This window comes from Mesocricetus auratus, unplaced genomic scaffold (assembly GCF_017639785.1).
Source record: "Mesocricetus auratus isolate SY011 unplaced genomic scaffold, BCM_Maur_2.0 Super-Scaffold_100029, whole genome shotgun sequence".
NCBI lineage: Eukaryota > Metazoa > Chordata > Mammalia > Rodentia > Cricetidae > Mesocricetus > Mesocricetus auratus.
In genome coordinates, this window is record NW_024429210.1 from 19,750,834 (window position 1) to 19,776,710 (window position 25,877).

Genomic DNA, 25,877 nt, shown 5'->3' on the forward strand with positions numbered 1-25,877 from the left:
GAAGAGAGATGGATGGCAGAGAATCTTGGTACATAAGGATGAAGATGAAAGCCATGAAGCAGCCATAGCCCAGGTAGACAGGTGTCTCATGCACTTGCCTGTTGCTTTTTCAGCAGGATATTGACACTGGTAAGGTCTTTGCCATAGTCATCAGACTGAATCTGGCTCTCCAGACCATGGAGCCATTTGTCTAGATCTGCACAGCTCTGTGTGAAAAGCTCAGCCTTATTTGCATCGAAGAGCCGCTGAGCCTTGGTCTGGGTGGTGGACTCAAGGACTTCCCACATTTTATGCAAACCAGTGAGTTTCTCCTTCACCACAGCTTCTGTTTCTGGCTTTTCTGAAATGAGCTGCATTCCTTCCTGGAGAACACAAGCCAATGAGGTTAAAAATAAAAGTTTGCAAGAGCATAAATGTCACTGTGAAAAAACAAAAACCAATCCCTGAGACATTTGCTCCCCCCACTCCCTTTATTCATCCATGAAGTTACTGCCGGGTAAAACCAACAATGAACGGTCTTATGTACATACTCTATGCTTCCGGAATGTCAACAATCAGCGTTGCATGCTCTAATGGGTTCAACTGGAGCAGCTGGACATTTAGTGTTAGTAACCTACAACTTCACGCCCCAAAGACCACACATAACACATTATTAACTCTTAGGAGTCTGACAATGAAGGGAAAGAAACAAGCACTTCTATTACAGTGCACAGAATCCCCCTGTGAAAATGTTAAGCATTATCACAGTTGGTGTCTAGTGCCCAGCACACACACACACACACACACACACACACACACACACACACACACACACAGAGCACATTTTAAAATTTATACAATAGTATCTCATAAAGCTGGCATAAAGCAACACAGGTATATGGCCAATGGCAGTAAGGAAGGAATTAACTCAGGGTTTACCTTCAGTGACCAATCACTGGTAGTCACTGGAAGATAACCAAGCCCCATGCTGGGTCTCTGCTTCTCTTCCTGCTGGGGTACTGAAGTCAGAAACTAAGTGGAAGCAGGGGATTGCTACTGGCTCTGTAACTTTTGTAAACGATGACATATGGCTCTAAAAGTACCCTAAATAAAAGGAATGCATTTCTTCTCCCTCTCCCCTAAGTTTTTATGTTTTCCTCCTTACTAAGGCTACACTGTAGAAATGAGAGTGAGGGGAGAGGTCTCACCAAGTAATTTAACCCACCTTCTCAATTTTGTCAAGCCATTCTTTGTTGGATGCAAGTTCTGCCATAAATGCTTGATGCTTTAGCCATTTACTGTGCAGGTTTCTGGCTTCATCATAAGACATGTCCTGGGCCGTAAGCATCTTTTCACTGATCCAGAGCGATAGCTATGGTGAAAAAGCAAAAAGTTTTTAGAAACTGTCATTATAGATTTAACCTTTTTATTCTACACAGAAAGGATTACATTTGGGACATACTTCATGTGTCCATGTCAATAGACACCAAATATTTTACTTTGTGTCTCTGAACTATCTTATTCCCAAGTTTGATTCAAATGGTGGAGCTAACATTAAACCCAGAAGTACAAAGGCTCTGAAGCAGCTTTTAAACCTAACAAGCACTGGTGGTCAGCTTTCCCCACGAGGCTATACCTGCAGTTCTACTCTAAGGAGCCTTCCTTCCCAGATACCTATGACAGCTATAACATGTTAATGCCATTTCATTCATGTGGCAAGCACACATTTTAAAGCAACTTACAAAGCCAGGCGGTGGGGGTGCATACATTTAATCCCAGTTCATGGGAGGCAGAGGCAGGTAGATCTTTATAAGTTCAAGGCTAGCCTGCACTACAGAGCAAGTTCCAGGACAGCCTAGGCTACACAGAAGAACCCCATCTCAAAAATACAAAAATCAAACCTAATCAAGCAAACAAACAAACAAACAAACAAACAAAAAACCCCAATCTGGCCATTTATCTATAAATCTCACCTACCACGGGTACATGTGTGGGAATGTCAAAGAACATAAACAATTTGCTCACTGTGGAGCTAACGAGAGCCCAACACCCTTTCTTCATCTCTGACAATCCTAAACACTCTTCACCCTTTTTTGTATAGCCTCTAGCTCTGTAAGGAACTTCCTATTCAGATTAAGAACACTTGATGGAATTCGATTCTGAGATCAACCATGTACATTTGAAAGTAAATTCTTGAGAGCCGTACAAAGCTTGCCAACTGCTGACAGACAGGAATAAATTCAAAGAGGTTTGGAATGGGAGTTGATCAAACACCAGGCCCCGACCCATATCTCCTTCAGGCTTTTATCCCAAGCCAGCCCCTGCTTGGCCCTGCTTGCCTACAAGTGGTCAGGCCAGAGATACACAAAGGAACCCATACTCAGTTGGATCACAAGTGCCTTCAGGAACCATCTCGTTTACTTGGGTAACAGTGAGCAACTTACTTTTAAAGTAGTCACTGCTCACACCTGACATTTTCATGGTTCTATTTCTCAAGGTCTACAACACATGAGACCAAAGAATCCCTTACAAAGCCTTTCATTCACACACACCCTGGCTGCTGCTGGGAAAGCCTTCCCCATATACTTGCTTCCACAGCGGTAGGTCTGTTCTTTATAAATTGCCAAGGTCACAAGAGAACTGCTGGCTGTGTGAATGGATAAAACTCCAGGTACTGCTCCACCTTTCTCATGCCATCCATCATGAAGGAAAGCCAGGAGTGCAAGGTTCAAAGTAAATCTTTTGTAACTGCAGACCATTGGTCAATCAGTCACATAACAACAGAAACACATTTTTCTACTTTAAAAGATTTAACTATTTCCCAGCTATCTAAAAGTGGCTGAAATGTGAAATACTATGGCCATTCATTCAATCTAAGATATAAAAGAAAACCAAATGATAAAAATTTCCCTGAATACCACAGAGAGATGTCTCCCACAAAAGGATATCTACTGATTCAGAGTGCCAAGGACGTTCACACATTTTCATTATTTGTAACACCCAACTGTTTTGTTGGTTTTTTTTTTTGAAAAACATTACATAACCAGGCTTGCACACCTGCACGCTCATACGTGCACTACAGCACAGAGCATCCCTGGAGCTGGCCAGTTCACGAGCACACGGTAGCATTCTGCAACTAGACCTCAGTGATTATCTGTGGGCATTCACAAAAGTCATGTCCCAATACCCATTCTTTACAGAAAAGATCACTGTGCAGACAGAAAAAGATAAAAATGTTCTAACCGCCAAACAATGCTCAGCACGGAGTCTGTGTCCTATATCAGACATGTCTGCACTGCCTTCCTGGGAAAACAAATCAACCTATACTTCAGGAAACAGGAAGTGCACTGTAAGTGAGCAAGCCAGTCAGCCCAGCTTTCACAGCATCCATCTTTTAGGCCAATTCCCTAAAACCAAACTGTGAAGACAAGATCCTCCTCACATACTTATAGGAGGCAAGCAATTGGTTCCTGTTCTAACTGTATTCTAATGAAATGGCTGCCCCAGTGTTTACAGGACTGGCAACAAAGGCAGTTCTCACAATCTTGCTCTTCTTCTAGCCAAGGCACCCAGGAGAAATGGAGTATGTGTGTGTGGATGGGGGGGAGGGGATGCAATTGTTGGGTATAGAAGAGTCAACAAACCTCTGGATTCTCTGGACCTTGAACACAAACAGCCAGTAATGGAACTGAATTTAACATCTGGGTGCTATGTAAATAAATATCATCATAAAAGACAGTCAAATATAAGGCTGCTCTATACAAACTCCATTCCCAAGAGATTCTGGCTTAAAATTGGGTATATTTTAAATGAGGCAGAACGATGGACTGTAAACAGTTCAAGAATGTGTGGGTGTTTGCCTTTTTATTTTCGGTCTACATTTCTATCACATGTTGACTATATGCTGTATAGGACAGCCAACACTCTCGGCAGTCACTGTGGCTGTGGCAATTTTAAGGGAGCTCACAGAGCAACTGGGAAGACCTGACACAGTAGTCATGTACAAACCTACAAATCATTTCCTAGATGTAAGCAACAACAACAGGAACTACAGCCCTGTATACTCTGAGGAACATTCTGCAGGACCCCTGGGCCAGTCTGAAGGTCATTGGAATTCAGTCAAGGATGCTGATTTACAGCAAGAGTGTGTGTGTGTGTGTGTGTGTGTGTGGTATTGGGGGTGGAGGTGGGGGTGTGTGTGCCATGACTCAGCATTTCTTGTGATTCCACTGGGAAGGACTACTAGCTTCCTTTATAGTTTTCTAATTATGAAACCTGTGCCTAGGATGCTAAAAACAAAGTGCTGCAACATCAGTTATAAATAAGCTTCCCTCAGCTGTTTCCCCACAACACTCATTTGTCTATCACTTATCATTCTTTTCTCAGACTTAGCCTCAGTTTTACCACGGTTCAGCCAATCAACTGCAGTTTATTAACTTGCCCTTTAAAAGCAGGCGCGAGACGGGGCAGTGCTCACGCCTGTAACTGCAAGACCAGGGCAGTGGATCACACCTGTAACTGTAAGACCAGGGCAGTGCTCACACCTGTAACTGCAAGACCAGGGCAGTGCTCACACCTGTAACTGTAAGACCAGGGCAGTGCTCACACCTGTAACTGCAAGACCAGGGCAGTGCTCACGCCTGTAACTGTAAGACCAGGGCAGTGGATCACACCTGTAACTGCAAGACCAGGGCAGTGGATCACACCTGTAACTGCAAGACCAGGGCAGTGCTCACGCCTGTAACTGCAAGACCAGGGCAGTGCTCACGCCTGTAACTGTAAGACCAGGGCAGTGGATCACACCTGTAACTGCAGAGCTTGGGAGGCTGGAGCAGTAGGTTCCAGACTAGTTTAAATTACAGTGTGAGACCATCTCAAATGAATGAATAAATCAAAAAACACAAAACCAAAAAAGCAGGCCGAACAGAGCCCATCAACTCTCTAGTCAAAGGACTACAGTCTCAGGTGATATTTCTTTCAAGGCACACAACTTCCTCCTGTTCAGAGCAAGTGTCCATGGCTCCCTTTAGAGCACCCTTCCTGTGAGTACCCTTTCTAGACGGTTATTTATGTCCACCTGCCACTCAAAAGCAGCATTCTTAACCTAGGAGCTTAAAGCTTAGAGACTTCCGTTCTTAAGGTCTGTCTGCCGGTACCTTCCCTTCACTGCACATGAGTAACTGTCATGACAAAAGCTCTAACATGTCTGTTGTACTTCTTTGAACATACAGCCACATGTTCACATATAAGATACTTGTGGTGAGTGAACTATGCACCGTAGACCACAAAGTAACATTACTGACCCCTGGCTCCTGGGTCCCTCCATTCCTTATCCCATTTTGGGCTCCAAGGTAATTTATTCTAATAAATCAGAGAAGACTGAATTCCACTGATGTTCTCTAGCAGACTGAGAAATATGAGGTGTTTGTGAATTCACACATGTAGAGAGTTCTCTACACACTTTTTCCCAGCTAGCTTGCAGAGAGACTATATTTTCCTGGTCCAACTTCAGTTTTCAAAGTTTATTTATACATTTATAAATTATTAATCACATGTGATTAATACCACATGTTAAAACTTGCTCTTTGACATCAGAGTACAACTTAGTATAACACTGTTTTAAGGTCTTAAATGAGTAAGAAAACTGGTTTGTAGTTCTGCTTTTCTAAAAGGATTTATTCATTTTTATTCTATGTTTATATAAGGAGGGGTGTCAGATACCCTGGAGCTGGAATTTCAGGCAGTTCTGAGTCTAACTGAACCCGGATACTTTGGAAAAGCAAGCCAGTGCTCTTAACCACCAAGCATCTCTCCAGCTCCTAAATTTCTGCTTTTTAATTATATAGAGACAGTTTTAGTGCTTATTATTTTCTTTCATGATGTTTAACTGTACCTTATTTCAAAGAGTTAAAACATAACGAAATGCTTTTGAGGGTATTTCTGAACATTACTGCTCAGTTTTCTGAAATGATGGGAAGTATCTATATATGCTGTTCAATGTGGTAGCCAGCAGCTATACTACCAACTGAGTATTTAAAATAGAACTAGCTTGCTAGAACTATGCTCTGAATTTTAACTTAAATGAAACACCACACGTAGTTAATTTAAGTATAGCCCTGCTCTGCAATATCCTAAAATGTAGATGAACTGACAATCTAAAATACTGATAAATATAGTTCCTCTAAGTGAAACGACAGGAATGCTGTACCCATAACTGTGGACAACTAATGGACTTCTTAGTTTCATTAATTTCACAATTCAATTTCTTTTCTCCAAATGCCACAGAGGATGACTGGAGGAGAGCATACCTCTTGACAATCTTGCAGGAATTTCTGTAGATCTCGGTTGTCCTTTAATCTCATCAGAAGTTCACTGGCTGCCTCTCTATTCTTCCTGTGTCTGTCAAAAGAATTAAACAATTCAAAAATAGTTAAATGTAGAGTTTACAAGCTGATTTCTTCCCTGGACTTCGGTATGTTCTAAGAAGTGCTTGCTTACAGTTCTTAACTATTTGACAGAGGCAAGATGGAGAATTTTAGCATCCTCCAAATATGTAAGCCACAGTAGGTACAAAAGATACCTAAACACCTGTCAAAACCACACAAGAGATCCATGGTAGTCACTACACACACTTAAATGAATCTAATTCTAGAAGAGAAATCTGAGTGTGACTGTGCACAAGACCCTGTGACTGACAATGTAGAAGCATTTGAAATTCATTTTCCAGACACTCAGAACTGGGCATGTTCAGCTGGAGCCTCCAGCTCGCCCCTGCATGACCCAAAAAGTCTCATTCCTCCCTCCCTCCCTCCCTTTCTCCCCCCCCCCCCCAAATTCTGCCCTCTTGGAGAATCTCCAACAAAAGGAAGGCACCAAAAAGCCCAGTTATGCATTATCCTCCAATGAAGTTGCCAGCAGCCCAACTCCCTGCCTAAAGTGTTCAGCATTTGACCATACTTGGACACAAACTCAGCTTGTGGTAGACACGCCATCACCCATCACCTACAAGCTATATAATCTCCCTGGCTTAGTTTGGGTGTATGGCTTCTCCAGCTTCAATCCCTGGGAACAGAGAACTTATCTGGAAGTTGCTTTGCTCAAATAAACCTGTTTTTCTAATTTTTCAGTTTGGCTTGAGGTGGCTTACTGCATCAGTGGAGAAACCTTTTTTTTTTAATCAGAGTACAGAAAACTTATTAGGTACAAGGCTAAAAATACATATGATCATGTAATTGTTGAGCCAGAGAGGTGGCCTATTGGTTAAGAACACTGACTGCACTGGGTTGTGATGGCACAATGCCTTTAATACCAGGACTTGGGAGGCAGAGGCAGATGGATCTCTATTAGTTCAAGGCCAGCCTGGTCTACAGAGCTAGTTCCAGGACAGGTAGGTCTGTTAAACAGAGAAACCCTGTCTCGAGGAAAACAAAAAGACACCGGCTGCTTTCCCAGAAGTCATGAGTTCAATTCCTAGCACCCACATGGAGGCTTACAAACCTCTGTAACTCCAGTTTATGGGACTTACATGGCGAACAGATATACAGATAAAACACACAGATATAAAATAAATAAATGAAAATAAATCATGTAATAACCTTTTTTATTGGTTTTTTGTTTCATTTGTTTGGAGACAAGGTTTCATTATGTTCCTCTGGCTGTCCTGGAACTCACTATGTAGACCAGGCTGGCCTTGAACTCACAGAGTGCAGTGTCCATCTTCCCAAGTGCTAGAATTTAAGGCGCACACCACCATACCCAGCTTGATTATCCTTTAGAAATAGTTTCAGGTAAATCCCTATCTTGGGAAAAGTCATCACAATAAACACTACAAACGATTTTAAGTAAAAACATAAAACCTTAAAACAAAAAACCAAAACAACAATAAAAAAAAAAAAACCCTGTAAGATCTGGAAGTTGTTGCTAAAACTGGTGAACAATATGCAAAGCAGGTACTCACAGTTTGAATCCTAACTTGCTGGCAAATGTACTTCCTGTGCCAGTGGCACTTCTCTGACATTGCGGCACCCGTGCAGGAAAGCATGGCTACACTGACTGTTGCAGAGACAGTCAAAGCACACCCTGGAGATTGGCTCAGCCAGTGGAGAGCTCTCCTGCCTCGCATTCAGCACACCCTGCAAGCACTCCCTCCAGAGCACCACACAAAACAGCATGGTGTTTACACCTGTAATTTCAGTACCTGAGTCAAGGTCACCCTCAGCTGAATGTGTGTGAGGCTAATGAGGAGAGCCAGGTCTCCACTGTGATTGGAAAAGCAATTCTTTTCTGTATGCACCTGGGGGACAGGAATGTACTGCATTCCTGCTTCTAACAGTAGAAATGAGCCAGAAGAGCCCAGGAAACACCCAAGTGTTGAGTAACAGTCAAAGAAACCTCCTTAAGAGAAAGAAAGACCTTACAATCAATGTGTCTCATACACATACACACCTCCCCTCAGTGCGTTGTGACAGTGCACCTACTACCCACCTACAGACCTGAAGAAAACACTCCCTATTCCCAGGGCTGTAAGACTATCACAAGGGGAAACAATATGGTCATTAAAATGTTTGATGCATAAGAGGACTTTTTCCCCTTTCTGATGGGGAAGTCCTGTGTATATGTCAATAAAGCACTGTTGGCCAATAGGGAAGCAAGATAGGTGGGGTTAGGAGTCCAGGAGGACTCTAGGTAGGAGAAACACAGGGAGTCACGATGTAGCCGCCATAGGGATAAGAAGTTCGGAACCTTTCTCCAGTAAGAGAAATATTTAAGATTAACAATTATGGGGTAAATACTTAAGTCAGAGATAGGCAGTAAGAAACAAGCAAAAGGCTAACAGCTTCATAATTAATATAGCCTCCTGTGTGTTCATTTGAGACTAATGCTGCTCTGGAACCAGACTGGCGGGAAGGCTTCTCTCTACACCTTTCTTAGTTTAAATGGTTCCTGTAGTTTCCTATGGACAAGGAGATCTTAACATTTAGGCAAAATATGCACATGTTACTTTGCCATTACTATTCTTTGTCAGAAACCAAATTAAAGCAAGACTTCAACGAACCTGAGCTGAAGGAATAATTATCTAAAAATGTTCACTGGGAAGGAATGTCAAGAACATTTCTGAAAGGCCCTTACCCTCAAATTCCAGCTATTTACAGGAAGGTTTAATAAACAAATCTTCCAGTGGGAGATAATTTGAGTTGCAATTAGTGGCAAAACGCAGTAGTCTGCCTTTAATCAAAGGCCTTAGCAAAAAGATTTCATTTCCAACACTACAGCATCCCATGCAAATGCCACAAGAGCATGCGCGCATGCACGCACGCACGCACGCACGCAAGCACACACACACACACACACACACACACACACACAGGCAATGAGAAGAGAAAGCACATCCTGGTGCTCACTGAAACAAAGGAATACAACAATTTCAATACTGTAAATGCATTTCTTATGCAATCAAGTCCCACACACGCATATTTCTGTGTTGATGACTCTTTCACCGATACTGAGGCCATGAAGAAGAAGGTTCCATCCAAACTGCTTGGGGGAGAGCATAGGGAGTGCACATGGCCTTTACATGGTATACTCTGATGAGCTGAATTGCCTCAGATAACAATGCACATGAAGCCTTGTATGGTGCTATGTGCCTGTGATCCCAGCACTTAGAACGGGAAGTGAGGCAAGCAGATTACTGTGAAGCTGAGGTCAGACTGGGCTAAAGAGTAAGACTCTGTCTCACAAAATCAAATCAAACCAAACCAAACCAAACTAAACCAAACCAAAACCCAAACAACTTGGCATAGCCATAAGGTTTACTGGTGACAATATGAAATGCTCATGAAAACAAAACTTAGAAATGCTCTCAAATTTGCATCATGGATTAAGTGATAGGGAATGAATGACCCAGGAAGAACTTCTCAAATATTTCTGCAATCATGAAAGCACTCTATGCAGTGATGTCCTCTGCTTTAATTCTATCTGTCACCACTTGTCCCTATAACAAGACTCAAAAGTGGAGCAGATACTAATGCTGGATTAACTCGATTTCCTCTTCGAGTTTGAATGAAGGCATAAAATAATTTGATAATGCTAACCCATGTGATGGGGTGAATTGTCTAGTTTTTATGTCAACCTAGATAAGGAAGAGAACAATGCAGACGGTAGAGGCCTGGCTGGTAAGATTTCAGAGGGAAGCAAAGATTCTATTTGGTCCATATTTTAGATTAAGAATATGTAGAAGCCAGGCAGTGGTGGTGCATACCTTTAGCCCCAGCACTTAGAAGCAGAGGCAAGTGGTTCTCTGTGAGTTCAAGACCAGCCTGGTCTACAGAGCTAGCTCCAGGACTTAGCCAAGGCTATACAGAGAAGAAACCCTGTCTCCAAAGAACAGAAAAAAACAAACAAGGAATCTGGAGAAATTGGAGAGACGGCTCAGTGAGTAACGGCTGGAGTTTAACCCCTGGGACCTACGTGGTAGAAGCAAAGAATTGGCTGCTCCAAGTTCTGTCTGACATTCACACAGTGCACTCTCACATAAAATAAATAAAATGGGAAAATATTTTAAAATATTTCATTAAGAAAAGAAACTGTGGAAATTTTTTTGCTCGGAGAATCCAGCTGGGAAGTGTTTTCTTAGGGTCAGCACACAGAAGCTGTAGTTAAGAGCTGACTGAGGCTGGTACTTTAAGAGGCCTCCTCCCAGGTGTAACTGCCTTTGAAGGCATGAAGGGGTCATGGAGAGAAGGTGAGGTCTGACACCATGTGGCAGGGTCAGAGTACCTGAAGAGAGCCCAGGAGGGACCACTGGTGAAGGTGCAGCCCCATTCGGGGGAGACTCAAGAAGTCTGGAGATACCAGCACCACGGGACCAATGGGACCACAGCTGAATTTTACAGAGACTTTGGAATTTCTTTTTTTAAATAGAATTTTAAAGATACTATAGATGGATATTTGGATATTGAAGACTTTAGATATTTTAGAGAGGCTTATACTTTGAAAGAGACTGCATATGTTTTAAAGAAATTGAACCTTTAGGTGTTTGAATTTTTAAAGACTGGGGTTTTTGATGTTATTTTGCTTATATAGTCATATTAATATTAGCATGGCATTTTGAGGACAGCAAGAAAAAAGGTTATGGCTTAATTAAGTGATGTGTTTGTGTGTCACGTGTGCTGCCTAGTTTTTATGTCCACTTGACACAGGCTAGCTGAGTCATTTGGAAAGAGAACAGTAACTGAGAAAATGTCCCATCAGATTGACTTGGGGCAGTGGCGCCCCAGGGTGGTGGTTCTGGGTGCTATAAGAAAGCAGACTGAGAAGCCATAAGGAACAAGCAGCGCCCATCCATGGCTTTGCTCCGGTTCTTGCCTTGAGTTCTCGCCCTGACTTCCCTAGACAATGGACCACAAGCTATAAGCAGAAATAAACCCTTTACTTCTCCAGTTGCTTTTGGATCACGGGGTTTGAGAGCCTGACTGTAGCAGAGGGATTTTTGTATCAAGCTGGACAGAGGGCCACGCTGTGCTGCCCTGTGTCTGGACACGGCTCCCTCTCACGTCCAGACCTGCAGGGAAAGCTGTGCCCACACTTTCTTAGCATGCACATATTGTATTTATATCCTCCAGGAAGGCTGGCTTTGTAGTAATTTCTTTCTGTACAAGAAGAGGGATCTGGAGGTTTAGATTCTGTCTCTATAAACCCTGGAACTCATTTTTTGGGTAGGTAGATGCAATTTTGACTAAGTACCTATATTCTGTTCACTGGGAAACTCAAACACACAGTCCCAAGGACTTTTGGTCAATGATCCAAAGTATAAAAACTGTACCTGTCATCAATGGAGTCCACCTTCTCCTGGATACGATCTGAGCTGATGTTTCCGTCGCTCACCAGTCTTCGGCCCGTCTCCACAACGGCATTAATCTTCTCCTCGTTGGCATCCATGGTGGTCATGAAGTCCTCCTGTTTCTTAATAGCTGCTTCAGCTCCTTCCAGGGTAGTGGGCATTTCAGTATGAGCCAAAACATACTCCTTGTTTCAAAAGAGGAAAAGCACAATCCCGAATGACATGACCTATTAACAAAGAACTTTTTCCTATACATTAACTTCTCAATCATTATTTCACTGTATTTCCACTCCACAAAATAATTTATTATTGAATCAGCTAAAATTAAAGTTTGAAATGAAAAAGCAAAGAAACAAAAAACTCAAGTAAAACACCATTTCCCTAAGTGATAATGTTATAAATTGCTTTCCCACAGTAAGCAAAGCTCGATCTGTCAGCCCTGGCGTTCTCTCATGTTCACAAAGGTGGCAGCGGTATTCGCCCTCTTAAGAGAGATTAATAACCCTGAAGCTGGCAGCCACCTTCGGCTGCCTTTATAACTTCTGTTTTTAAACTCTCTTCTTTGCTTTGTATGCTTGGGCAAACCAACTCCCCAAAACTTGTTCACTGCGCTCTTTAATTGGGCTAGTACCTCACAGAATGTTGCCAAATGACATGAAGTGTTATGAGGACCTACTACAAACGTAAGTGGGCCTCAACAGTAACTGCAACAGAAGCATACTTTGCAAGGCAGAACAGCTTTCTCAGAAAATTTCAATTTGAGGTCCTTATGTCATGAGGAATTTCAATGCTACTAAGAGTCCTGGGGATGGGGGCGGGTCACAGGGAAATGCAAAATAATACATCTAATTTCACACAGGCATGGTTTAAACCTGTTGTTTAACCAAAAGTCTCAAACATCAGTCAGGGCCTGTTTCAAAAGGATGGAAACCAAGGCCAAATCGAGCATTACCTGGTTATTAAGAAAAGCTTCAGCTTGTTTCGTGTCCCTAAGGAACTGCTGGTAGGCATGGGACTGGGAGAGAAGATTTTGTCTGTTCTCCCACATTTTGTGGAGCTCATTCCAGCCAGTGTCTAAGGCCTGCAACCGCTGCCGCAGAAACATGTACTGGGCATCAGTTTGTCCCTGGGTGACCATCTCACCCATGTCCCTCATCTTCTGGTAGTCTTCCTCATAATTGTCGATCTCATTTTTGATGTTCTCATGCTGTGTGAGAAGCTTCTCTGCCTCAGTCAGGGTGTTGGGCATGTCCTCTGAGGCGATGGCAGTCTGGGTCCTGGAGAGCCACGACTGGAAGTCATCCAGGTCCCGCAGGAACTGCTGCAGCTTGCTAGCCTCTCCCAGGGAGGCCTCTCGGTTCTTCAGGGTCGTCTTCATTTCCTCCCACACATCACTGATCTCGGCCAGCCGAGACAGGATGGCTTGAGCCTGGTCAGGGTGCTCAGACTCCAGCTTCTCGGCTTCTTTCTGCAGGTCGCTCAGCTTCGCCTCGATGGCCACCAAGTCTCGTTCCATGCCAGTCAGCTTGCGCTGCAGGGCCATGACACCTGCCAGGTCATTGCCAAGGTCTTGGGTAGACTCGATGACCTTGGTCTTTTCCCGGATCCAGGACTTGGTTTCGTTGCACTCGAGGTGGTAGTTCTGGATGCTCAGGGCAGACAGCAGAGCATCCTTTTTTCTGTCTACCAGTTCTCTGAACTGACTCCACCTGTGAACGGAGACAGCAGCATGAAGCACAAAGGGGACCAAATCTGTGCTCGACACTGGGACAAACAGCGAGAGTTCAGGATGCCTCACTGATGTCCTTCCTTCTTTGACTAAATGTTTTCATTGGTTCATTTAAATCACGTCACACAGTAAACATCCATCAAATGGCTCAATGTGGTCATCTCATCTGTCCCACAGGGGCTTGTAATTCCTATCTGTTGTGCTCATCCATAGACATTTCAAAACTGCTCCCAAGGAACATTTTCCAAACTGACTGTAACCTACTCAAAAATGTTTGTTCAATAAATAGGGGAGAACAGGACAAAGGTCTTTCCTGATAACAGGCTTTTTCCAGCTTCCCCAGAACCTGTTCTAGGCTTCATTTAAAACACAGGTTCCATCTTGCTATCTTCCGCCATACTAGGTACAGTCACCAGGGCTTTAACTTCAGTTTGGGGAGAAGCAGGTGCTGGGTGACTACCTGACTCATGTTCTGAATGATGTCAACTCACCCTAAAAGCCCATTCTTACAAACCACGGCTGAACACACATGGAAAAGCGGACGCCAATGCAGGAAGTTCCTGATAGCAGAGCTGGGCAAGTGCCCCACCCACCCAAGACCCACGCGGGGCAGTGGGCGCCGCTGACGCCAAGCATACCTCGTGTTGAGTTTGTCCTGCTGAGCCCTGATTTCCTTTTCACTGGGGTGGCCACTGTGCATCAGCTGCCGTGCAATCTGGTTCACCACAGCAACTCGGGAAGCCTGGTTGTTCATTTCAGGTTCTAGACTCTCGAATCTAAAAAATGCAATTCAACAGAGTGTGAATCTCACGGCCACTGGTTACATATGTCAGCCCGCACTCTAATGCAATTCAACAGGGTATGAACCCCACGGCCACTGGTTACATGTGTCAGCCCACACACTCTGCACCAGCAGTGACTGCAACTCACCTGTGCTGGATGACTTCCAGGTCTTCCAGCTTCTCTGGGATCTGCATGTTGTTAAGCCATTGCTCCTTCTCATCGATCCAGAGCTCGCACGCGTCAGCCTCGCTGAACATCTTGTACAGGGCCAGGGTGTCCTGCAGAGCCTGCTTCCTTAGCCGCGTTAGCTCTGCCACCTCCTTGTAGCGCTCCTCAATTCCTGCCAGGCGGCCCCTCACATCTGAGGACTCTGCATGTGCTTGGGGAAGGGCACTGGCTTGCTCATGCAGTGTGTCAATAGTGGGCCTGTAGTTGGTGATCTCTTCTGCTACATCTTTATGCTTCTTGACCAGAGACTGCGTGGAGTACTCGTCATGGCCCACATCATTGCTAGAGACGATCTTGAGGATATCTAGCATCCAAGCATCAATGTCATCAGCATCAGCCTGGAACTGGTGCAGTAATGAGGCCTCTTCTAGGCGCTTCTTCCGAATGGCTGAGAGCTGCTCCAGGTTGGCCCATTGCTCCCTGATATAAATGATTCTTTCTCGGATCTTTTCTGATCCAAAGTGTTCCTCTGCAATCATGTCTTCACCTTCTTTAATGGCCTGCTCAAAGTGGCCACTACGGCCGCTCATCTCATCCTCAAATGCCCGGTGCTTGCTAAGCAGGCGCATGACACTGGTCAAGTCTTTCCCATAATCATCAGAGGACAGGATCTTCTCCTTCTCCCGTATCCAACCTTCCTCTTCTGCCATCTCCCAGAAAAACTTCCAGAGGCGACGGGACTCTTCCAAGCGAGCCCTACGCTCAGCTGCCAGCTGACAGAGCTCTTGATAGCAGAACTCCATGTGGGCAACACGGTCTCGGATTACCTGGGGGTCGCAGGGCTTATAGCCTATTTCAACACCAAGAAAAGAATGCTGAGTATCTGACTGAGTTTCTAACATCTTCCTGCTCATCTGCAGACCATGGTCTAGCTTGGATACAGGTTCAGATCTAAGCAGTGCCATGTAAAAAGAAGCAAGATGCTTCCTGAGATCCTGACTTGTGGAATATATGTTTAACCATGTAAAGATGTGTTGTATTTTAAAGATGTGTCACATTTGTTTATGTTGCAAAGCATTTATTTAATTTTGAAAAGATGTGTCGCTGTTTTACCTTGCCTGCCTAAGGTACCTGATTGGTCTAATAAAAAGCTGAATAGCCAATAGAGGGAGAAAGAAAAAGAGATGACAGGGAGAGGCCAGGGGCCAGAGGCCAGGGCCAGCAGACAGATGGGGAAGAAGCAGGAAAGCAGGACATACAAAATGAAAAAAGGTAAAAAGCCCGGAGACAAAATGTAGTTGAACAGAAAGATTTAAGTAAAAACAAACAAACAAACAAACAAACAAACAAACTAGTGGCACGAGCCTAAGCTAAAGCCGAGCATTCATAATTGGTAAGTCTCCATGTCTTTATTTGGGAGCTGGATAGCAGTACAAAGAGATAGCCACATATACCGACTCCGACAGGAAGAAGGGGATATGCCATGTACTGCTCTTTTAGCCCAACTGTAGACAAAGATTACTTATAAATCAAGACGGCACATGAATCGTATGAAAGAAGGCAGCTGTGTTCACTTGGTTCTTAAGAAGCAAGGCCCAAGAACCCTTCTAAGTATCCTCTAAACAGCGCGTGACCAGTGTCAAAGCTGTGAGCTGCGGGAGAGCTACAGTAGGTTGTTAGCACACATCTTTACTGAGCACAGAACAGCAGCACTGCCACTGCTAGATGCCAAAGCTCTCAAAACCAAGCAGCATTTCAGTATTTAAGGAAAACGTGTCTATTTCAGAAAAAGAGACAGTGCTGGAAACCACTGTGCTATACATATTATAACCTGTAAGCAAACAATCTGCCCAGAGACCTACAACAGTGTAACAGTAACTAAAAGTCCTGTTGGTACTCTACAGAGATGTATTTCCACTGTAGAGGAGATAATGCTTAGAACAGCCCATTCTTACCTTCCCCATCTGTTGCAAACTTCTGGGCAGAGGCATTCACACCTCTTACACGCTCTGCTTGGATTGCAATGTCTGCTTCAACGAGGGCATGCTTCTGTAACAGGTCTTCTACACCAAGCAAGTGTTTGCCATAGTCTTGAGATAGCAATAGCACCTGTGCACAAATGGCAATAGAGTCACATCTGTGAATACAGCTTTGATTTCAGTGTATCATCTTTGAACAAGCAGATTCAGCATCTTTGATGTGCCTTCCCTCTGGTTTGCCAATGACCACTTTAGACAAGACAATGCAAAGTAAATCAGAACAAAACAAACAGGAGTCCTGTATCAAGAGAGGCACAATAACTAAGGACCATTCACTTTGGCAAAAACAAATAAAATTCACATTAAAAAGCACAGAACAGAAAGGGACACCCCCTCCTGACATGTCTTTATCTAGCTATGTAACCAATATTAGAATCTACTTAAAAGCTTGTATACTACATATTTAACCAGTAAGGAGACCATGCCAGGTGCCACATCTACAACCCAACAAGGAAACCGTGCCAGGTGCCACATCTACAACCCAATAAGAAAACTATGCCAGGTGTCACCTCTTTAACCAGTAAGGAGACTATGGTTAGGTACAACATCATTTTGAAACTCACTGAAATTTTTTTGTTCTTTATTCAACCTTCCAATTTTTCTCCTGTCTACCGTCTCATATTGCCCACAATAAAATTTCTATTTCACTCTTATCATTTCTCCAGAAAACCAGGTTAATTGAATTTTAGTATGCACATCATGATTTACAAATGAAAATCACTCCTTTGCCAAACTTTAAGAACATTTCTTTTTTAAGAGGTCAAAAATCAAACCTTAGAACATTGTAACTATGGGACAGTAGCAGAGGGAAATTAATAGTTATCAGCTGGCCTTGTCCCTTTGTCACCACAGCTCAAGAAGTAAGACACCGGTGAAGACCGACACTCAGAGACGAGTTCTCCTATGTAAAGAGCACAGTATTCTGAGAGAAAAGAGGATAGTCTAAACACCATTCTCTTCTGTTCTCAAGAACTGCCAATAAAGATGGTGCTCACTGGTTTGCATCAGAAGACACCAACAGGTGCAGGGCTGCCAACAACGAGGAGGAAAGCACAAAGCGGCGTGGCAGTCACTGTCATTCAGCCTCCTGCCAACCTGTACCATTTTACCACACTCCCAACTTCTGAATGGCTAGGAAGCAGACTTGCGTATAGCTCCATAAAAAGAGGAAGCTCAGTGGCTCAAAGGAGATAAAGCAAAACAGCACGAAAGACAGAAAGGTCTAAAGTTCGCTTCCTAGCTCATGACCTGTGTTCACCACCACTCTCCCATCTGTATACACGGTCCTAAAGAGTACAAGTCTACTAACACACAGAAAGACGAAGCTAACAGTGAAAGACAAACCACAATTTGATTCTCTCCGCTGGCATATGTTAAAGGCAGATCTAAGTCACTGCAGCAGATCTTGGCTATGAAGTGGTCTTTGTTACAACTTTTCCGCAGGGCTCATCTCATTTAGCTTGTGAACTTGTAAGCAATACAGCCTCACCCTGACTTTGCAGATGTGGGCAGTTGACAAGGGGCCCTAGTGCATGGTTCCCACAAAGAAAAGGGCTGGCTGAATCAGCTCTGGCCTTCCCTACTTTGAGTCAAATGTTACCTTCATTTCATCCATCCAGTCCATAATGTAAAGCATTTCCTGGAATATCTTTTGCAGCCCCAGGTTCATCTCAAGACGCTGTCTCCTGGCCCTGAGCAATTCCAGCAAGTATTCCCAGAGCCGAATGACATTGTCCTTCCTCGCTGTAATGCGCTTGATGTCATGGTAGTTCTCTGCTTCAAGTTCTCTGGCCACAGCCACCACAGCCTGAACACGTTCTTCATATGCAGCAATGTCTGTCTCAATGGCCTCATGCTTTTTGGTGGCGGCTTCAACTGCAGGAAGGTCAAATCCAAAGTTGTCCTACAGAGAAACAGAATGAAAAGAAATTAAGTCACCTAGTCAACAAGGGTGGGGTTTTGGATAAGACAGATACAGTATGAAAGCCAACTCTGCCTTTAGAGTCTCCTACAAAGATTTCTCACTTCCCTAGGATCCTTAAAACTCCAGGTGGAGTTCAAATATCTTCCCAACAAACAAACACATCAGCAACCTCTCATTTTACAGGGAGGCCCGGTTCATACCCAATACTTGACTTAAGATACTGACTCAGGTGGGAATTTGTCAAGCCTACGGAAAAGGGCTGCTTTTGTATTTCATTGCCTTGTGGGGCTGGCTGGTCAAACGCTGAGGGAAAAGAGCAAAGGGAACTTTAAAGGCTTACATGAATATGCATGAGTCATACACGCAATGGCTCTGCGCAAACTGCTCGAGCTCCTTCCAAGTCTATGAAGAATATCAGAAATTTTAAACATCCCCTTTGTGGGAAATAAAAAGTTACTGGCCAGCAACTTCATAATATCGGATATTGGCAAACGCTGCCCTGTGCTCCAGGTCTCTTGGGGAGGGTCAGTGTTCTTTGGTTACTTCAGAAAAGCCTGTGTTATCGTAATATGGACAGAACCTGAGACACCAGACGCTGGTTTTCGCTCAGCCATGTCTCCCTCATAGCTGCCTTGCGATCGAATCTGCGGGCGAGCTGTTCCAGTTTTTCCTGCCTGATGAGCTCATTCCGCAGAGCCAGTTCTCGCTCGTGTTCGGCTTTTTCCAGTCTTTCCCAGGCCTGCAGAAGTGGGGGAAAAAGCATGGTTTACTGCAGTGTTCAAGGGAACCATCCTTGGCTGTCGCAACAGCTAGGTATTTGTTGAAAGGATCAAGGAACTTGAAAGGGAAACCCTGTTTCTACCCTTGAGAAAAGTAAGTTTTTCTCTCTCAACATAGCTTTAGGGAACATTCCCTTATCAAAGTGTCATAAGCTTGGAACACAAAACAGTTTTAGGATAAGGAACAATACAACTATAACTTCTAACTAACTCTGACCTGGAAAAAAAATTGACTTGCCTAGGGTAAATATACTAGGAATCTCTTACTCTTCCTCATGCCACATTTAAAAAACTCACATGCCTGAATTTTTCTTTCGAAATTCTGACTGTCTACATTCAATTCATTCCTGAAAATGTCTTACTTCATGTTTTTAAAGGAATTCTAAACATTGACTGCTCCAGGATTCTGTGTACAAATGAAGAGAGTTCTAGCTTTTTTCTAGTTTTCATTTGTAAGTAATAGCCACAGGACAAGTGTATACTTGTAGGAACACCAGGCACAACAGTGAGAATAGCTGGTCTGACAGCCTCTCTGATAGAGACAAACAGAACCTAATGCCCACAATCTGCAGAGATGCCAAGCACATGGAACCAAGTTTCCAGTTCCCCCTATGTCATGTTGACTGCTTCACACAGATGGGGGACTAAACTCAGTCTTGGGGTAACAAGGTAAACCCTGTGCCAAGGCTGCTGACAGAGCTCCAGTGGACTGGCCCACTACAACTCTTCGCTGGACCTTCTGCTATCCCTGACAATAGCAGTGAAGGATGGTGGGGGTGCATTTTCCTGCACTCTTAAACAAGCAAGCAGAGAAAAACCTGAAGCCTGCTAGATAGGAGAACCAAAATATGATCACATGGGTTAGTTTCACCTTGTTGATGTCAGAGATGAGCTTCCCTTCCCGGGGCATGTAGACCTTCTGATTATTAGCTCTCATCTTGCTCTGAATTGTGAAAAGCAGTACCTCCAAGTTCCCCTTCTCAGTAAACCTGGGTAAAGAGAACCAACCATAATCATTATTATATCCTGTTCCTTCAAGAATGAAAATTCATTTGTTAGAGAAAAACCTATACCTATTTCACACAGTCATGAAATTTTAAATCCATTTATCTCTGGTTTAATTTATGTAAAGTTTGTATTAGTGAGACAGCAACAGGTTAGTCAATTGGTCCTTAGAACTTTGGAACTGCACTGCGGCATCGTTTTGTGGCTGGCTGTTGGTTGTTTTTATATTTGAGGACATCAAGGGCACAAAGTATTACGGTCATTAACCACCTAGACCAGTGCAATCTGTGGATTGCAACCCCTTGGGGGTTAAACGACCCTTTCCCAGGGGTCGCCATATCAGATATCTTGCACATCAGGTATTTACATTATGATTAGTAACAATAACAAAAATAGAGTTATGAAGTAGTAATGAGAATAATTTTATAGTTGGGGGTCAACACAACATGTGACCCTGTATTAAAGGATCACAGCATTAGGAAGGCTAAGAACCACCGCACCTAGACAATGGATTTACTTTAGAGAGGTGCATAAATAGTAATAGTTATTTCAAACATCTAACCTAAGTGTGGGTTTCAGAGACCTCCCTCACCAAAGAATTCACAACTGAATTTTCAGAAGAAATAAAAGGACTTTGGTAATCCTTACTCAATAATTATGCTAAAATACTAAACTTAAGAACTACATGAAAGTGTTTGGAGAGTGGGCTCAGCAGGGAAGAGTACTCGCTGTGCATAAGGAGAAGAGCTCGGATCTCTAGCACTTGCACTAAAGCTGACATAGCTATGCTGATAAACTAGCAGGAGGTAACAATAACACACGGCACAAGGACTACTGCTAGCCTGGTTTCTGGTTCATTGAGATATCCTGTCCTAAGTGAGTGAAGCAAAGCGATAGAGAAGGACACCAGACACCCTCCTCTGGCGTCTGAGCGTGCACACTCACGTGCATTTCCAAACACGCATGGGTACGTATATCACATACACACTTGAAAAAGAAAAAAAAAACAACTTTTTTAGGTAACAAAACGATCTCAACTGATATACAATGATTGTCTTTATCTAACACAATATTAATGCTACCACATTCTTTTTTATAGCATATTTCCTCAGACCCACCCAGGATTTTATAACGTACACTATACCTATATATACATTAACTTTCCTTTTTTTCTGAGACAAGATCTTGCTATATAGTCCAAGTAACCCTGAACTCAGGGTCCTCCTCACTTAGTGTTTCGAGTGCTGGGACTACAGGCACGTGCTACTACACCTGGCTTCTCTGTGCTACTTTTCTAAAATCTAAAAGTAGAATTTTGAAAAACATTCCGTGTGAGGGTTTTGGAGAAGGGACTGAGGACTTGTGTCATCTCTTACATTCTCACATACCCTGTATCAATGATACAGTCTACTGCAGAGAACTCAGAGGAGACATAATGTATAAGAAGTCTCAGCAACTAGAACTCAGGCAAGGAGGAAAACAGGACAGTAGCTAACAGAGGCGATTACAGGAGTCAGAAAACAGGTGTCCTTAGGCTGCTGCCGTCTCTCCTCCCATATTAATGACAACGCATTACAATCAATCTGCCTCTTACTTAGGTGGTTTTTCCACTGTGCGGTATGTGTTGAATGCCTGAAGCTGCTGCTGGACCCCAACCAGTGAATTAGCAAATTTGCGATTGTTCAGAATAATGATGGTTTGTTCAATCCACTCCAGAAGGTCAGAGGCAAGTGACTCGTACTTCTCAATCATCTTCTCTGTTTCAATAGCATTATCAAGCACCTGTAATGAAACGTTAGGAAACCGATACCACATGTCACCAGGCAGGGAAAACACACTGCAGATGTTTCCACGTAAAACACACAAACTAATGACTAGCTTTCCCATAGTTCTGTTCTTGGCAGAAGCCTTTTCACTTCAGGGCAAACAGGTACCCAGATCATGCCTATTACCTGTGTGTGAGCAGTGACAGCCTAAGTCAACTGAACTGGTTCTGAAGTCACCCACCTCAAGGGAAACACTATGATGACTTCAGAAAAGCAATGGCACCTCTGGGTTGGGGTGCAGGAAAGGGAACAAAACAAAATGAACAAGCAAAAAAGAACGTGTGACCTTTGCCCATATGAGATGAAAAAGACCTGAAACCAAGGCTTGTTAAATCATGGTGAGTAGGATTTCATGATCACAGTAGAGTCAATTTAGTTAAATTTTCAACAGTCAATTTCTGTAAAGGATGATGAAAGAGGTTCCTGCCTGAACTCCCCTCCCCCCCCCCGCAATTTCCTTTCTAGAGATTGCTACAATTCCTCTACGTCTTATTACTCTTTGGAAAGATGAGGATTCTTTCTACCTTGCTCCTGCCACTCGCCGAGGCCACGATAAAGTGTTGCTTACTCCTGGCATAGTAGAGTCCACAGAGGAAGAGGGACTCAGGCAAAGCAGGGAAGTCACTAGTTATGTTTACAAGCTACTACACTCATGGAAGCTCACCTTCCCAATCCGCTTTCCTTCAACAGCCAAGGCTTTCATCTTGGAGAAGTAGTGGTAGTAGGTCACCACATATGTGATGATAGACTTCTCATCAGGATGGTCCACGCTGATATCTGTAACCAGAGGACTTTGCTCAGAGTGCCACTCACCATGCAACCACCAGGACAGCAGAAGCAAGCTGCAACAACTGTCTAACAGTACTTAGCAGCCCAGAGGTTTCTTATTCTTTGAAAATTCTGCTATCACGTCATTAATTGCAGATAAGGAAGAAAGCACACCACATACTCATTTACCACACGGATACCCACAAAATGCCTTCTGCAGTAGGCATGTTTGCTCCTTCACCTCACCCTCAACCCCTAACACCAAACTGGGTTGTGGCTAAACATCCCATCTCAGCCTACCGCACACTCATCTCTGGATCTTTGTCTTCTTTTACCCATATCCAGTTAGTGACGGAATTCTTAATGTCATAGGTCAGGCCCTCCTGTTCACATAAACAAACCTGAAACTGACTTCCTTACTGGGCTTCCCTGTCGGCCCACTCACTGAACCCAGGCCGAGCGTCCAGAAGCACAAACCAAATGTGCCCCTCAGTGGGGGAAGCAGGTCCCTTTAACTCCGTTTACCCTGCTGTCGCTCTTCTTCACTTTCCCCATCCTCCATCAAATATTTATCAGGCTGTTTTCTAGGTAAGCATTATTCCAGATGTTTCTAATTCCACAGCAGAATATGTGTCTTCACCACTTGTCACATGTGACCATACTTTCTGACACTGCTCACTCCTCATGGCTACCCTTTGCCTGAAATGGCCTCTGCCAACACTCACTATCTGGCTCAAAAGGAGCAGCCCAGGGGCTACAAGGGTATTTCTCATCCCTGTGTCTAAATCACTGTCTTCTCCCTGCCTTGGGATTCTGCTGTATGGACACACAATCTGCCTTCTGCAAGGTATTATTTACTCTTGATTTTTGCCTATAAACGTTAATTATAAAGTGTTAAAATCTATCATAGGCATCTTACACCATTCCACCTTCCCGATTCCTACTGGACTGACCTGTAAGAGGGTGGCCAAAGTATATTTACTGAGTATGGAAGCAAATGAATAACAACTAGGACAGATTAAAAATAAGACACATATAAATAAGAGGCTCCTTGTAAAAATACTAAAGGCTATACCTGAGAAAAACATTTTCACAGCAAGTAAGGGGTTAATAGGACTGATCATAGCTTAAGGAATTTTAGCTTCCTGTTTACATCAAGAAATCAGTTAATGGGTTAGCACAAAGATAATTTTATCTTGGCTTCCTGTAGTAAATCTTATGCACTGGAGAATAGCAAGAAACCAGCTTGGCAGACCCATGACATTAAGATGCCCTTGGAGAGTTCAGCTTCCTATTCTATATTTATAACAACTTTAAACTTTCACATGCACACATTTCTGTCTCTCTAATATCTGCTTACAGTTGAGAGAATCTGTAAGCCTTTAACATTACAAACCAAATAACCCTATTAAATTTAAGCATTTCTCAAAATTAGAAAAAGTTCTTCTGAAATTCCACATTATACTCGGACCTAGAAACGAGGATTTTACAGGCTTCCCTAGAGAGGTCAGCTTGGACATCTAAAGACACGGTTTTGACCCATATACTAGCCATCAATTTCTCACAGATACAATATAGTCACTCATAAGAGATACTGCTACTGTCTCACCCACTCACACAGTCCTTTCCTTACTTAAGCTCTGGCATCCTAAGAGTGCCCTCGTTCTAAATCTCTACATTCCCATGAACATCAGTCAAAAAGCATTCACTGAGTGCCTATGCTAGGCTCTCTGTGAGCACAGGTGCCAAGAACCTCCACTGACACCCCAATCCCTTAACCATCAAAGTTGCCTTCTTTTCTAGTTCTATACCTTTGCCCATGCCCTCTCTCTCAGACCCATCTTTCAAAGCCTTGTCAAATGTAACCCATTCTATAAATCTTCAAGTAACTGCCATACTGGAATTGCAAAGCTCCTCTTCCTTCAATCCTTCTCAAGGCGTGCTATACACAGAGTGTACCAACACAAGACTTCACATTAACCTTTCACATGGAGGGTCCTTACCTTCAGGGTCCAACAGTTTAGTGAGGCCAAGGTGCTGCTCTGCCAGGTTAAATGCATTCTGCAGATTGTAGTGTGCATTGGATTTCTTCAGTTTATCAAAATCTATCAGGTCTGGCCTATACAGAATGACAGGGGAGCACCAAAGAACATTATACCTTGTAAAAAATTCAAGTGTCTAACGAGACCTGGTAATTGTTCCAGAAATGCTAAAATAAACACTTAATGGGATAAAATTACAGTGTCATAGAATCATCAAACAGTGATCCCTCGTTTTTAAATAACCACCTTTAAAGTTTTATCAGGCAAAAGAAAGATAAAGGAGTGAACACACACATTTTCTCCCTATGAATGCAGGAATTTCCATATGGCACAGCATTTAAGCCACAGATAGGAGACACTACAACTCATCCGGATCTGCCACAGAAAAATGGCCACACATGGGCCTTCTTCAGACTTACCGGTGTTTGTGTATCAGAGCATTGAAAGCCATGCCATCCCTCCAGCTGGTGGTGAAATTGTGGATGTTGACATTGGGGTATCTGCCAAAGACAGAGCACAAGAGCAAAGCTTAATAATAAAGTCTGCATTCACTGTAAACTCAAGGTCATCTATCAGTAAGGACAATGAAGTCTGAGCCCATGTCCCCTCAAAATCATCTTGCTATGAAATAAAAATAACACAGACAGCTGTGTGTCTTTACATCTGCATGCTAATTCAATTCCATAAAAGATGTGAACTATGTTCTAAATCTAAAACATTATTCTTACTCAGGAAAATGTGGCCATGATCTTGTCTGTAGCTTTTTCCTTCCTGTGGCTGGCCAGAACTGCCTGGTCATGTGATACCCAGTTCTTTTTTTTACCTATAGTGCTTAACTGAACTAATGTTTTCTGAAATAAGAACTTCCCTAGAAAACTTTTCTGAATGAAACCTACCTCTAATGAGTCAGCTATTTTTCACTGTATTAATCCATAGTAACTGTATATCTGTGGCTTTTATCTGCTTATTAGGTTATAACAGTGGTTCTCATGAATC

General features: G+C 43.2%; 1 protein-coding gene across 6 annotated transcripts in view; it reads right to left on the bottom strand.

The window, feature by feature from the left end:
* Sptbn1 (spectrin beta, non-erythrocytic 1) overlaps positions 1-25,877 on the bottom strand; it is a 160,411-nt gene that overhangs the window by 23,667 nt on the left and 110,867 nt on the right. For all 6 annotated transcript variants that reach the window (XM_005070338.4, XM_013113587.3, XM_013113588.3 and 3 more), the window contains 15 exons: positions 25,301-25,381; positions 24,843-24,958; positions 22,736-22,848; positions 21,840-22,027; positions 20,112-20,229; positions 19,042-19,200; positions 18,138-18,440; positions 16,454-16,607; positions 14,478-15,348; positions 14,186-14,323; positions 12,771-13,527; positions 11,801-12,003; positions 6,288-6,378; positions 1,205-1,351; positions 99-362 (listed from right to left, as the gene is read on the bottom strand). In XM_005070338.4, coding sequence (XP_005070395.1) covers positions 99-362; positions 1,205-1,351; positions 6,288-6,378; positions 11,801-12,003; positions 12,771-13,527; positions 14,186-14,323; positions 14,478-15,348; positions 16,454-16,607; positions 18,138-18,440; positions 19,042-19,200; positions 20,112-20,229; positions 21,840-22,027; positions 22,736-22,848; positions 24,843-24,958; positions 25,301-25,381 — 3,703 coding nt within the window. The remainder of the gene's footprint in view (positions 1-98; positions 363-1,204; positions 1,352-6,287; positions 6,379-11,800; positions 12,004-12,770; positions 13,528-14,185; positions 14,324-14,477; positions 15,349-16,453; positions 16,608-18,137; positions 18,441-19,041; positions 19,201-20,111; positions 20,230-21,839; positions 22,028-22,735; positions 22,849-24,842; positions 24,959-25,300; positions 25,382-25,877) is intronic.